The 14,976-nt window shown below is 28.4% G+C and overlaps 1 protein-coding gene and 1 long non-coding RNA gene across 2 annotated transcripts; both read right to left on the bottom strand.

The window, feature by feature from the left end:
* Positions 1-907: 907 nt before the first annotated feature.
* Positions 908-2,783, bottom strand: LOC114193509. The gene is made up of 3 exons (XR_003606274.1): positions 2,701-2,783; positions 2,519-2,588; positions 908-1,119 (listed from the first exon to the last, which is right to left on the bottom strand). It is a non-coding gene; the product is annotated as an uncharacterized LOC114193509 (long non-coding RNA).
* A 10,477-nt stretch (positions 2,784-13,260) lies between these two features.
* LOC114195297 lies at positions 13,261-14,566 on the bottom strand. Its single transcript, XM_028085717.1, has 4 exons — positions 14,422-14,566; positions 14,075-14,203; positions 13,808-13,978; positions 13,261-13,591 (listed from the first exon to the last, which is right to left on the bottom strand). Exons 1-4 carry the CDS (start codon positions 14,497-14,499, stop codon positions 13,499-13,501), a joined length of 471 nt encoding a protein of 156 aa, XP_027941518.1. The 5' UTR covers positions 14,500-14,566; the 3' UTR covers positions 13,261-13,498.
* Between the last annotated feature and the right edge of the window lie 410 nt (positions 14,567-14,976).

The following is a 14,976-nucleotide window of genomic DNA, read 5'->3' as shown; positions in this document are numbered from 1 at the left end:
ATAAAATAATTATTTAAATCCTTATTACTTACTAATATAATCTTAAAATCTATTCTAATAAAATTTAATAGACTTATTTTATCTTATTATAACTTATAAATATATGATATGTCATACATAAAAGACGTGTTTAGTGCATTCAAAATTTCATATCAACCTAAAATGGCCAAAGTAAATAATTGAACATAACCATACTTTAAATACTAATTTTATATAAGATTAAATTATACTTAAAATTCACTAATCTAAATGAAAAAAATATTTCCAAAATCCCCTTCTCAACAATCTCAACTTTGAGTGAGTCACTTTTCCACCAAATTTTTTTAGAGTTATCAAACTCCTCATTGCATCTATATGACCAATCTTCTTCGTGAATATCTTCTTTCTTTACCAAACTAAGTGCATTTGGTAGGAACCAACTCAGGCACCACTTTCTAAGCTAAAGCATTAAATCTCAGAGTCACTATTTATTCAAGAATAATTTTAAGACAGATTGTTCTATTTTTTTAGTGTTTTTCTTTTTTTCTTTTGTTAGTGGTCATATAATATGACTTCGGAGAATAAACTTGTCATCCCACCACTATTTATTTTTTATATTCTTCTTCAATTCAACATATTCAATGGTTTCAGAGTTTTTCTCCTAAGCTTCCCTTATCTTTCTCAATAATCAGACACAAATGTCCCCTCCCTGATTTTTTAAAACTTGTATAGCTATTTTTTTATTATTATATATGACACTCAAAATACTTTTTAGTATATTATTTAACTATTAAGCCTCGGCCAAGATATAATTGAAAATTAAATTTAATATATCTGAAATTATAAATAAATTGTAAAGTTGTACAATTTGTAACGTCCCATTATGCGAAATTAAAAGACACGTCACACAAAATAGTAATATGGAGTAGTCCAGGGGTCCTTAACACAACCCCTACAACTTGGGCACACCACGATGTCAACGGAAAACTAGATACAAGTCTATCAAAGAGGGTAGAGTAGTAATGTATAAAGCGATACATGGGCCATAGCCCTAAAGAAATCATGAATAAGATAAATCCAGCCCAGAAGGCTAAGCAGCGGAATCACCATTTCCTTGCTGACCACGAGAACCTCGCCCATCTGCTCCCATCAATCAAATTGATGATCATCGCAAGAAAGAAGAACCACATACAAGATAACCATACAACAAACAGGGTAAGCTAGAGCCAACAATATTTTCATCATACAGTCAAATATACTTTCACCATCCAATATCCATACAACAACCAAGCATGTTATGACTTTTCAATCAATACACTACGACTCGACTCGACTCATCCGGATACGTATAACTTGGTCGGATTCAGCGAATGCCCGCACTTGTGGTGGATACCTCTGCTCACCCCCGAGCTGCTCACCCCCGAGCTATGTGTTACAAGTGTTACGATGGATCAATTTTCCCTCACCACAAGGTTAGCCCTTAATGAATTTCGGGCCTCCTGCTACTCTCACCACAAGGTTAGCCCTTAATGAATTTCGGGTCTCCTGCTACTCTCACCACAGGAGTCAGTCCGCTCTAGGTGAGACTAACTGACCCCTTAGAGTGTCAGGATGCAACCTTACCTTGAATCCTTACCTAGTTATACAGATGGGGCACCACCATGGACACCCACTACCAGGGGCCATGGAATTACGTCCCGACCACTGAAGCGCAACCCCGGAGGTCCCACCTAGAGGCCCCAAGGAATTACACGCTGACACAGACCAACAACATTCATAAATCAGCAGTAAGAGAACATTAAATCATATTTACAATTCCATACCAATCCCTGAGATTAATTCCTTATACGCATCACATTTTGAATCCATACATCGGATCATCACCACCCCATGAGTCTAGGGCCTCATCTCATATCAATACCATGTTCCTTTAGTTCCAAATCACTCATTCATCTCACATGCCAAGTTCCCACAACACCCATCATTCATCTTTTATGAATCATGTCACGCATATATAGCAATCCATTAGGCATATATCCGTACATATGTACATGTATCTCATCATGGCAGTCATACCCATACAATTCCAATCATAAGAGAGTAAACACACAACCAAACACAATACAGTCTTGCCCAATCCCTCGCTTAGGCTGAAGGGTCTCGCTCAGGCGAGTCCCCTTCGCCTAGGCGAGGGCTCAAAAAGGGCGTCAGGAAGCAACGCAGGATCTTGCTTAGGCGAGACCCCTCTCGCCTGGGCGAGATGCTCGCTCGCTCAAAATAAGGAGCGGGTCGCCTGGGCGACCACTCGCGTAAACTGGCCTGGGCGAGCCCCTGTTTGTCTCGCCTAGGCGAGACTGGCTCGCTTGAGCGAGATTAACAGGTCTCATCACTGTTTCACCTACTGCAGCCATGTTTTCCAACCAAACAAATCATGCAAGATATTCTCACGCATCAAAACGAAAGATCAGACCATAAAATCAACAACCAACTCATACACAGTTCAAAACGACTCGAAACTAGAAACCCTAACTTCCCGTACCTGAAAAAGGGCTAACCGAGCTTCGACACGGGACCTCGGAGCGCAACAACTCAAAGATGGGTTCGCAGAACTGGCGGGACAGCAGAACAGAACCAGGGAAACTGAATTAGCAGAGGCTTTTAATCGAAAACACAAAACAAGATAGCAAAAAGGGAACTAGAACTGCTGGAAGAGACACTTACATGGAGTATAAGTTCCTTTAGCTTAACGTGACAGTGGAACAAAACCCTAGCGGAGGGGGTTGACGGCTGCAGCTCAAGTTCTCTGAAATGGAATGAAAATGTGACTTAGGGCAACTGGAAAGGATTTTATCAACTGGGCCAGCCCCTTAGGCCCACTTACAAGGACAACCCTTTAGTTTAGGGCAAAAAAAATAATGAATAATATTAACGGGCCTTACACAATTTTTCTATAATAATGGTCCTCACAATAAAATGATTAAAAAATTAGATCTTAGGAGAACATATTAAAAATTTGTAATATAAGTTTTTATTTTAATTTCCTCTTATTTTTGTATGATAGTAATATTTAGAAAGTATTTTTTAGTCAGAGATAAATGTTGGTTCACTATGATTAAATTATGTTAAAGAAGTGTGAAACTGTTGGTTCACTATGATTAAATTATGTTAAAGAAGTGTGAAGAGGTTTCGAAAAGGTGTAGGGACTATAACAAAAATATTTTTGCTTAAATTGTGACACGGTTGAAAAAATACGGAATTTATGAAGAATGTATATAGGACAAATATAGTGTCCAAAAAAATTGTTAGACACGTTTTACGTTATTTTATAGAAATAAGTGTGCTTCCTGAGTTATCACTCGATATACACTTTCACACTTTTGTGTATCCATAGAACTCTTAAAGAGAGAGATAACAATCATATAAGGTTTTATGTTGTGTAAGAAACATAAAATTTATTAATTAAAGGATCAATAAGTAAATAAGTTAAAAATAAGAATAAAATAATAATTAAACTAATAAGGAGTAATTTTCTGATAATGTTACTATTTGGTCCACTTAGCAAAATAGTATAATTTATATCTATGTAAACCATAAACATAGAGACAGGATTTCCTCCCTCACAACTATCGTATGTTTCTCTACCTTAAATTCTTCAAGTAAGAGAGAGATGGTACAATATTGAGTCAAAGGAAGTGAAACCTTATATTATTATTGTTATTAATTAATCTAATTGGATCTTAGAACACTAAAGAACCATCTCATAGAAAGAAAATGCGAAAGTGATCTATCTTATTTAATTTTTAGAGCATGTTTCTGTTTTAAGAGCTACAAGGGTGATAGAAAACAAAATAACAAGATATATACTTATATAATTTTATGTACTAACAATGTCTTATCGACATCTTTTGGATGTCTTATTGAGATATCGTCTAGCCAATTTAAATAGTGGAAAATTGATTTTTTTTATAATTTTTTTCACACTGTGAACTTATTCATTGTAAACATTATTTGTTCTCTCTTTTGAGAGTGTTTATTTGTTATCTTAGGAGTTCTTAATATTAATGGGAGATTGAGAAATGTTATACTTGGAGAGGTTATACACGTATAATCTAGAGAGATTTGTATACTCATTGTTACCCTAAGAGATTTGTATACTTATTGTAACTTGGAGAAGTTTATGTGCTAGTTTTATTGAAAATTTATTTGATTACTAGAACCTCGTAAGTTTTTTCTTAAGGGACAGATGGACATAGTCTATGAGTTTGAGTGAACTAGTATAAAACTTTTTACCCTTCACCTATCCGTTTCAAGTTGTTTTAGTTTTGTGTTGTGTGAAAAAGAGTTTGACACTCTATTCAACTCCCTCTTTTTAGAGCCTATTGTCCCAACACTAAGGAAAGCTCTATGAAGTGATTTTTAATATTATTTTTGGTTAAATTGCTCACTACTTGTCATATCATTGACGGGATTTTATCGACAGACAAAAATTCATTTTCAATGGTGTTTGTTGACAGATTTAGAATTTTAATTACCAATATATATTTTCTTTCCTATAATCGATTTCTCAGTAAATTAGAATTTTTATTACCGTCGAAAAGCATTTGTCAATAATTGATTTGTTACTAAAATTCGTCGGTAAAATTTGTTTGGAAAATGGATGTCAAAGTTCTCAATTCGAAATTTTATCATATGGTAGTAAAATCCGTTAGTAGTAGATTTTTTTCAAAAATCCATCGATGAATTAATAGACGTCAATTTTCTTGCCAAATTCAACGAAATATTTTGTTATAAATTAATTGTGGATTGGTAAGAAGAAGAAAAGAAGAGAAGAAAGAAGAGGAGGACGAGAAGCAGGAGGAGGCGATGACAGTTGCAGAGGCGATGATGCCAACAACAACAATGGCAAATGAGGTGGTGGTGGCAGTGACAACAATGACAAAGGAGGAGGAGGAGAAAGGTAGGAAGGAGGAGGAGTTGGAGGTGGCACACTTTGTTGCGGTAGTGACGAAGGAGGAGGAGAAGGAGTAAAGAAAAAAGAAGAAAAAGAAAGGAGGAGGAGGAAGAAGAAAATGAAATCACAATATTTACTGATGAATAATTATTGATGATCAAAATTCATTGTAAATTACAAACAGATGGTAACTAATAATAACTACCAACAAATTTTGTACGTTGATAATTATCCACGGATTTTCCTTATCTGTCGACAAATATTTTATCGATAAACTTTTGGTTGTCGGTCATTTTAATTTACAAACAATTTTTTATTATTGACGCTTCTGCCCATCAATAAATATATATTTTTTATTGTAATGATTTAGTATATTAAGATTCATTATAACATCCATTTTCAAGTGATAAACGTAAGTATCTTCGGTTGATATGAATTTTAATATTTTGATTGCTTATACCATGATATTTAATGTCGGAATATTTGTTAATTATTTGAGGAATCGATACTTAATACATATTTTTATACCTTGCTCAAAAGTAATATTATAATCATGTTAAAAAAAGTGCCTTACGGAAGAAGCTTTAAATAAATTACGATTAAGATATTTTTATTTCCATATATCTAATTATTTCATTAATTTCAATTATTACATTTCTTTCTCAAAGACACTATTTATAATCAAAGAAAAAAGCACAAAAAATATTTAATTAGGAATTTATACTTGGATAGAATTCGACCAACAATTTTATGTTAATACAATACTCTTGTCTACTCATTTTTAAAATAAGAACCAAACCTTGGTACCCTTACCAAGTAAAAAAGTTATGAATACTGGGGCGGGGCGGGTACGGGTATCATGATCCCATTCCCATCCCCATAATAAAAATTCATCCCCATCCCCATCCCCAAACCCAACGGGTATACAACTTTTGACCAATCCCCATCCCCACCGGGTAACGGGTATTTTCTTATACCCATACCCATACCCATTTTTTTATTGTTCCATATATCAATTAAATATTTTTTATAAAAAAATTTAAAAATCACACCAACGGAATCATGATACTATCAAAATATTCAATATTAAAATAACATACTCTTTTTGATTTTCATGATGTCAAATATTAAGAAAAATATTATAATAGTATAAATCTCAAATTAAAGTATCAAATAACAACTAAATAAAATTCAAATAATTATATAAAAGCTAAAAAATTACACATTACTAAAATTTTATAATAACCAAAATATTTATTAATTTTACAAATGATCAGTGGTTTCATTTGCATTTGATCCACCTACACATAGAAAAAAAATGAAAAATTAGATATGATATAATAATTGAAATTGAAAATTTTAATTACTAGAATATAATGAATATAATGTACCTTCTTCATCAGATTCATTCTCACTCATGAGAACATCTTTTCCTTTTAATTTTTTAACACCTACAAACACCAAATGTAGAATATTAGATGAGAATTCACAAAAAATACTAACAAAAAATATTAATAAATTTGAGTAACTTACCTAGATGGTTTGAGTTCCATATCCAACTTCTTGTACACATCAAAGCCTCTATAGTAAATAATTAAACATTATCATGAAACAAAAAATAAATAATAAATAAAATTATCATAAAGGAGTAAAGATAATTAAATGTGTGACCCAAATTTGAGAATATCCATTTGAACATAACATAACAGAAAAAAAAATGTATAATTAAGATTATGATAAAAGGAAAAGTACCTTGAAGATCTGCTTAAACCTTAAAGAACAAGCCAAACAATTAAAAGAGAGTAAAAAAGTGTATAACCAAAGTAGTAACAAAAAGAAGAGCTACAAAATAAGAGTCAAACATTTTCATGAAAATAAATAAATAAATAAAGATAATCAAATGTGTAACCTAAAAATTATTTCATAGAATGAAATTGAGGAACACCTATTTGAACATAACCATGTACAGAGAGTAAAAATTATGTAATAAGAAGAAGAAAAATTACCTTCAAAATTAAATCTTGAAAAACAAACCAGACAATTGAGAGAGTAAACAAAGTGTATAACAAAAAACAAAGAGAATGAGAAATATGTTATATATATATATATATATATATATATATATATATATTATATTATATTATATATTATATTACTATGTATATATATATTATATGTGTGGATATCTTATGTTTATATATATATATATATAATTATTTTTATATATTATATTATATTATATATTATATTATTATTACTATGTATATATATTATATGTGTGGATATCTTATGTTTATATATATATATATATATATATATATATATATATATATATATATATATATATATATATATATATTTATTTTAAGTATATATTATATTATATTATATAATAATATAAATATAATAATATATATTATATTATTATGTATATATATATTATATATATATGCGTAGATATTTTATGCTTTTATATATATATATATATATATATATATTTCTTTTAAATTTTTATAAATTTGTCATGTTATAAATTTGTTTATAAAAGATTTCACTAGTTAAATGATTAATTTGTTTTATATGTATATATTATATATATTATATTATATTATTATGTATATATATTATATGTATATTATATTATATTATATTATATTACATGTATATGTGTAAATATATATATATATATATATATATATATATAAAAGTATATTTTATTTATATGTATATATACTATATTATATTATATTATATTATATTATATTATATTATATTTTATGTGTAAATATATTATTTATTTATATATATTTTTTAGATTATTTAATAAATTATAAATAGTTTAGTAATTTAAGCGGGGACGGGTATTTGGGCGGGTATATATATATCCTCATCCCCATCCCCATCCCCAGTTGAAAATTTCGGATATTACCCATACCCATACCCAGTCAAAGCGGGGATTCCCCGTCAAAACGGGAACGGGTTCGGGTGATACCCACGGACACGGGTTTATTTGTCATCTCTACTTATACCATGATATTTATACCATGATATTTAATGTCGGAATATTTGTTAATTATTTGAGGAATCGATACTTAATACATATTTTTATACCTTGCTCAAAAGTAATATTATAATCATGTTAAAAAAAGTGCCTTACGGAAGAAGCTTTAAATAAATTACGATTAAGATATTTTTATTTCCATATATCTAATTATTTCATTAATTTCAATTATTACATTTCTTCCTCAAAGACACTATTTATAATCAAAGAAAAAAGCACAAAAAATATTTAATTAGGAATTTATACTTGGATAGAATTCGACCAACAATTTTATGTTAATACAATACTCTTGTCTACTCATTTTTAAAATAAGAACCAAACCTTGGTACCCTTACCAAGTAAAAAAGTTATGAATACTGAAATCTTGTCAAGTTTCTTAAACATTACCAGTTATTAGAAAGATAAGAAGAGGTCTAAAAGAGATTGACATGAGAAGTATATATAATATACATGTGGATATCACAAAACACAATTTTGATTTTTTTATTATCCGCTTATTATCAATATTTACTCTCACATTTCCAAGATGATTTTGATATAACAAACCAAGTTTTTGAGTTTGTATGTCTATTTGGACATGTCAATACTTCAAAGAGATTTGCAAGATAAAAATTTATTGTGCACGAACATGTTGAGTTCTATAGAAAAAGTGTCAACCCAAAGGAAATCATATTCAACATAACTATATATAAAAACTTGCCCACGCATAAACAATTAAGAATTCTAACTAAATTTACATGAATTTATTGTTGTGTATACATTAGTTTTTGTAAAACTTTCAATATGTCTACTAAAAGACTTAAAAAAGTTCACCTTAAATATTTTACTATGTGAAGCTATTCTCTCATACTATGAGTGTTCACTCTAGTGAATATTTATTTTTATAATCACATTCAAACAACTTTTGTAAGACTAAAAATGGCATTGTGTACTAAAAAAAGTCATAAATGTCAATTATTAAAGACTACTAATATTTTTTTTTTTAAAAGAAGGTATGTTTCTACTTGAGTGTTAAATAAGATTCCCACTCTAGGTGAAATTTGTGCATCTAGAAATGGATTAAGAATTAATCATATTGAGTAAAATCGGTGTTAATGAAATTACTAAAGAAAATTATATTTAGAAGGATTTTAGAATATCTATACAAAAATGTACATGAAATTGATGTTTGGGAACTTTTATAAAAATTTCAGAGGAAAATTTTCACAAATTATTGTAAACTAATTTGAGTTAGTATTATTTAATTATTTATTGTATTTTATATAACTTAGATTTTAAGCTCTCTAGTTGAAAGTCAAGGAAGTTTTTGTTCCCAATTAATGATGCTAATGTTTCACTTCCAAATTCAGTATGATAACACCGTTAGGTTCAATCACCACATCTGAAGTATTATTCATCTTGAAGTTTGAACCTCCTAATACAATTTTGTCCTTAAAAGATGTTTTGAAGGGTTAAAGGAGGAAAGTATATTTAAATTGTCATTTATCTCGACTCTTAAACGATGTGAGCCTACTGAGTGTACCTGAACAAGTCCCCACTAGAGAGATGATTCACACCTTTGGAGCGTTGTTTTCCTCCCCAAAGACGATGAAAATGTTCCAATACACTCAATAGTCCAACATAGCTTATGAGTTCAAGCTAATATACAATGACGTAATATGTTAAAAAGTCATTTTAAAAAAATATCAATATAATATTTATACAAATAATAAATTTGGTTTAAAATTAGAGAGAGACAATATTGCTCCAATTTTAAAAAAAATTGGGACTAAATTGAATTAAAGAGACATATATTTGATTAACAAAATATGAGTTAATAATATACAATCATATACAATATGTTAAAAAATCATTTTTAATAAAAAATATTAATGTAACATTTATATAAATAATAAATTTGGTTTCACTTTGGATAGAGACAATATTGCTCTATCTCTATAAATATTGAAACTAAATTGATTCAAATAGACATATAGAAACTAAATTGAGATCAAGACAATGACACTTTAACACTGATAGTGATACATCACATTGTCATGTGATACTAACAATGTCATAGGAACATGACATATGAACAAAAAAAATTGTAATTTTTTAAAGAATAAAAAATCACTTACACATATTAACATGTGACATATTATTAACGTCGTTAGTCATTTTGTTTTAAATGAACTAATTAAAACGCAATTAAAACAAAAATTTAAGTGGATATCAATTTAAAATTTTACATCTACAAATAATTAAACCTAAAATTTATTAAAATAAGCCTATCCAATTCTTTAGAAATATATTTTATTAAATTAGTAAATTCTCATTCTAATTAATAATTTATAAGCTTAAATGACTTTTTAGTCTCTTTTAAAGTTTTACATATTTTGCGTATACGTATGACTTTTAATATTTTGTTATGTTTTGTTCCAATAATTTTTTTTTTTAATTTTAGTGTATTTATAAATATCCGTTAAGTGATGTGTATATTAATTGACACATACGTGTATATTAATTGACACGTCCGCATATGAGTATGAATTACCCTACGCGTGTAATTTCTTTATTCAATAAATTTCTACACTTTTTTATTCCTAATATATTTTTTCTCATTTTAATTTTTTTATTTCTGTAGTCTTTATGTTTGTTGGCATGTTTTAAACAGGGAATTTTCATTTAACTGATTATGTCAACGGTAGAATAATTTATGTATTTTTAAAAATTATTTTATTAAAAACAAAATCGATGTGATGGAAAAATCTATATTGGTTAGGTTTATTCCCCTATTTTTCAAAACTTTTCACGAAAATGGTGAACTTTAAGGAGGATAAATATTGATATACTTTTTTCTTGAAATTCTTCATCTTCTTTAAATTCTATCATCAAACACGAAATGCAAAAAAGGTGCGAAGCAGAAGAAAACTGAATTATTTGCACCATATTAATTATTCTTTTTTCTTTAAAATAAAATTGTTTTTTAATATTGTACATGTGTCAATTATAATTAATTACTCTGCAACATTTAGAATATGGACCAAACTAAAAGTAAATGGGACCAAAAAACAGAAATTAAAAGTTATTGAAAAACAAAAAAATAATTAATACACATGTCTATGTAAGTTTTATTCAATCTTTGACGTGTCACTAAACAAAATATTTCATCACTGCAACATATTAATTACTTTTGTTTTTCTAAGAAAATGATTTTAGATAAACGTGTCAAATCCAGTAAACTACATACACATGGTCACCTATTACTCACCACCTCTTAGGTCCAGTTTGTTTTAGCATATGGAAAAGCACAGATTTATTTTTCATGGAGAAAGTACATAAAATAAGGTAAATAGGAACGAAAAACAAAAAAAACAAAAAAATCTTTGCTTAACTTTCTCTTCAATAAAGAGGTTCTTAAAGAAAGTTGCATACACTTTTATTTTCTAAATAAATAATTCAAATAAAATTATTAGAATAATAAATAAAATAGATTTTTTTTATTTTTTAAATTTTATAATAGTTTTTATTTTTATTTAAATTTATTTTAACTTTAATTTATATATCTAAAAATTATTATTTTACTAAATTATTTTACAAATTATATTTTAAATATTATACATTTAAAAGGTTTAAACCCTCAATTTGTCTTTTTTTCTTTTTTGAAAATTTCAATTTAGTCCTCCAATAACTTCTCTTAATTGGATTCTTATTGTTTAAAATGTGTAATAATTAAGTTTTGTTGTTAGTATTGAGCTAATAACATTAAATATGTGTCACATATTAATTTGTGATTTTTTCTAAATATTTTAATTTTCTTTTAATTTTTTTTGTCACGTGTCAAATCAACATTGGGTCATGTGGCAGTGTGATATGATAATTGCAGTGTCATGTGATACTATTAGTGCCATGTCATTGATTTTATTTTCAATTTGGTATTTATTTTAATCTCAATTTAGTTCATATATTTATTACAGACTTAATCTCATCGTCTCAATTTTTGTTAAAATGAAGTAATTCTGTCCTTCTCCAAATTAATAATAAATTTAATTTTGATATGAATGTTATACTGATATTAGAATTAAACTTGACATTTTTTTTATAAATATATTATAGTGATATTTATGAAATTAATTTTAAATTAACTCTATTTAAAAACATTTTAACTAGATTAAATTTATTTAAATTTATATTTTATATTGAACTTCATTTAAATTTTGTTTTAAATTATAAATTTAATTTTATTTCAAATATATTTATTTCAAATATATTTGAAATTTATATTTCAAAAAATTTATAGTTTAAATAATTTTATATATAATTATTTAAAATATAAATTCAAATAAAAATAATATTAAAGTATGATGCAATAAATTTATTTGAAATATAAATTTAAATAATGTTAAATGCAAAATATAAATTTAAATTAACTTAATCTTATTTAATAAAAATATCATTATAACATTCATATAAAATTAAATTTGTTATCAATTTGGAAAGGGATAAAATTGGTTCATTTTTAACAAAAGTTGAGACTAAATTGAAATTAAATCATAACAAATATAAGAATTAAATTAAGACATAAATAACAAATATAGATACCAAATTGAGATTAAGTCTGACGCTAATAATGACACATAACACACAAACATTGTCACATGACACAAGGCTGATTTAACACGTATGCAATTTAAAAGAAAAATTAAAAAGTTTAAAAAGAGATTAAAAAATAAAAAAAGTAAAAAAAAATCACCAACTGATCCATGAGATATATTTAAGGTATATTATTAGCACATTAATAACTTAAAAAACCTAATTATTACACATGTTTAAAAATAAGAACTCAGCTGAAACAAGTTAAAATCTAAGTACCAAATTAAGATTTTCAAAGGAAAACAAAATAAAGGTTTAAATTTATTTAAAAATTTTAGTGAGACCAAAATAAATAAGAAAACAGACACCGGTACCTCTACCTCCTAATCTTCGAGTTGTCATTTAACAAATATATCTTCAATTAGCAGTAATAGAAATCAAAACAAAAAAAAAATCTTTTATTAAAGACCAAAACAACTTTTTACTCATAATTATATACAAAATTCACAGATTTAGGAAAAGTTAAAATGTTACTTAATTCTAATTGATATCATTCATGTTAGTCCTTTTCGTTTGTATGCACTTTTACGTTATATCATGAGACTTCATCAAACTTATTTTATATTGATGGTTCTCATTAATGTCAAGGAGCAACATAAATGGCGTTTTCTAAAATAAAGCAACAACAATTCAGTTCTTTTCTAAAAAGTAATTTTTTATTAAAACCAGCCGAAATGAGGGTTTTTCTTTTTGGATCTGAAATATTTACATCACACCTCTTTCACACACTCGAAACATAAGAACTTGAAACAAAATAACACTGCGCTGTAGATTGGGCTAATTCAGATAACACTTCGAACGATGAAACAACGAAATAAACTGAGAAATAACGAAAAGAAAACTTGTTCTCATCATAAAACAGGTTCATTGCAGGATCAACATTGCTTTGTGACTTCCTTCCAGTTTTTTATAGCCTGAGACACCTTTTCCTCAATCGCTTGTGCATCCACATTAGAGGTGTTGTTCTCCTGGAACATCATCAACACAAAAAGTTCAATCGGGTCAGTGACATCATCCAAATAATTGAGGTCGCATTACAGTGCTCATAATTTCTTCTCACACACTATGTTTCAGACATCATCGGAGGTTACAGTGACAGGATTCATGATTCAGAATTGCATGCAGTTTGTTTTGTGTCTGAAAATGTGTTTGCATGTTTGAGTAGTGTTTAGTATTATACTTACTTTGATTGCGAATGCTTCTATAGAGAAGCTCTGGACACAAGAAGCCCTAGCGTGAAGCACATCAAGACCAAGCTTTTCAAAGGCTTCCAAGATGAATGTCAACAGCCCCTGGCAACTCTTTTCACACACCACCTTGATCATAAACCCCTCTTCTTTAGTTTCCACCTTAATCTGCAAAAAACCATGAACAAAAAAGATTCCTTTCACTTCAACCATTTCTCGATTAAATCACACAGCTTTTGGGGTTCTTAAATAAATCTTACACACCACAGGCGTTGAACTGTTATCGATGGCATTTTGTGCTGCAGCAACTGCTAATTGGTTCAATTCCTGCAACTTTTTCTTCAAACCACGTATGTACCTCGATGCACTCAGTATCAGAGAGGTTTTACGCCGCTGCATCAACCAACAAAAACAATCCACCATTTTTTTTCAACATCAACCTCGATCAGTTCTTGAACAATACAGGAGCAAAAAGAAGCAAGAAAAACAAGAAAGCAAGTAGAATGAAGGACTGATATATATCGAAACAAGAATATTATTAAAAATGGAGAAGTTTTGACTAAAACATCAGATAATTAAAAGGGAGAAAAGAGAAATGAGTAATTAATCACCGCATGGGAGTTAGTGATTGAACGAAGCTTTTGTATGCTCCTATACAGTACTGTTCTCCTGTGAACCCTGTAAACCATTTTCTCTCTTTCTTTCTCTCTTTTTTTTTCCTCTCTCTCTCTCTCTCACACACACACACACACACTATGAAGAGAACTATATATAAAGAAATCCGAACAGAAGTGTGTGGTTAGTGAAAAGGACGAGAACAAAGAATCTTGTTGGTCACATGTGAAACAGATATGGAGTTACCGTAGGTAGCAATTGTTTTAACCTTTTACTTTATAGGGACAAACTTGTTTTTTTTTTAATCCTGCTAAATAATTCATAATCATCACAGTTAAATTTGTTCTATCAGCAGATTAATATATGCAGCATATAGCAGATTTTTTTTTTCTTACTCCAGGTACATGTATAAAAAATCAATTAATAGTGTTACATGAAACCATGGTTTCACTTTTCGGTTGACCCTGTTTGAAGGGCTTAATAAATTGCTCAAGGGAATATCATGTTAAGGTTAGAAGAATCAGTGGCTAATGCCATATTTATTTAGCATT

Source organism: Vigna unguiculata, chromosome 8 (genome assembly GCF_004118075.2).
Source record: "Vigna unguiculata cultivar IT97K-499-35 chromosome 8, ASM411807v1, whole genome shotgun sequence".
NCBI lineage: Eukaryota > Viridiplantae > Streptophyta > Magnoliopsida > Fabales > Fabaceae > Vigna > Vigna unguiculata.
The sequence above is the reverse complement of the archived record's forward strand: the minus strand, read 5'-3'. Positions and strand labels throughout refer to the sequence as shown.

Excerpts from the sequence above, each read along its gene's own strand:
- LOC114195297 (XM_028085717.1), bottom strand. The coding sequence starts at position 14,499 with ATGGTTTACAGGGTTCACAGGAGAACAGTACTGTATAGGAGCATACAA. Across the intron at positions 14,204-14,421 it reads CAATCACTAACTCCCATGCG|CGGCGTAAAACCTCTCTGAT; the intron begins GTGATTAATTAC and ends TGGTTGATGCAG. Across the intron at positions 13,979-14,074 it reads ATAACAGTTCAACGCCTGTG|ATTAAGGTGGAAACTAAAGA; the intron begins GTGTGTAAGATT and ends GGTTTTTTGCAG.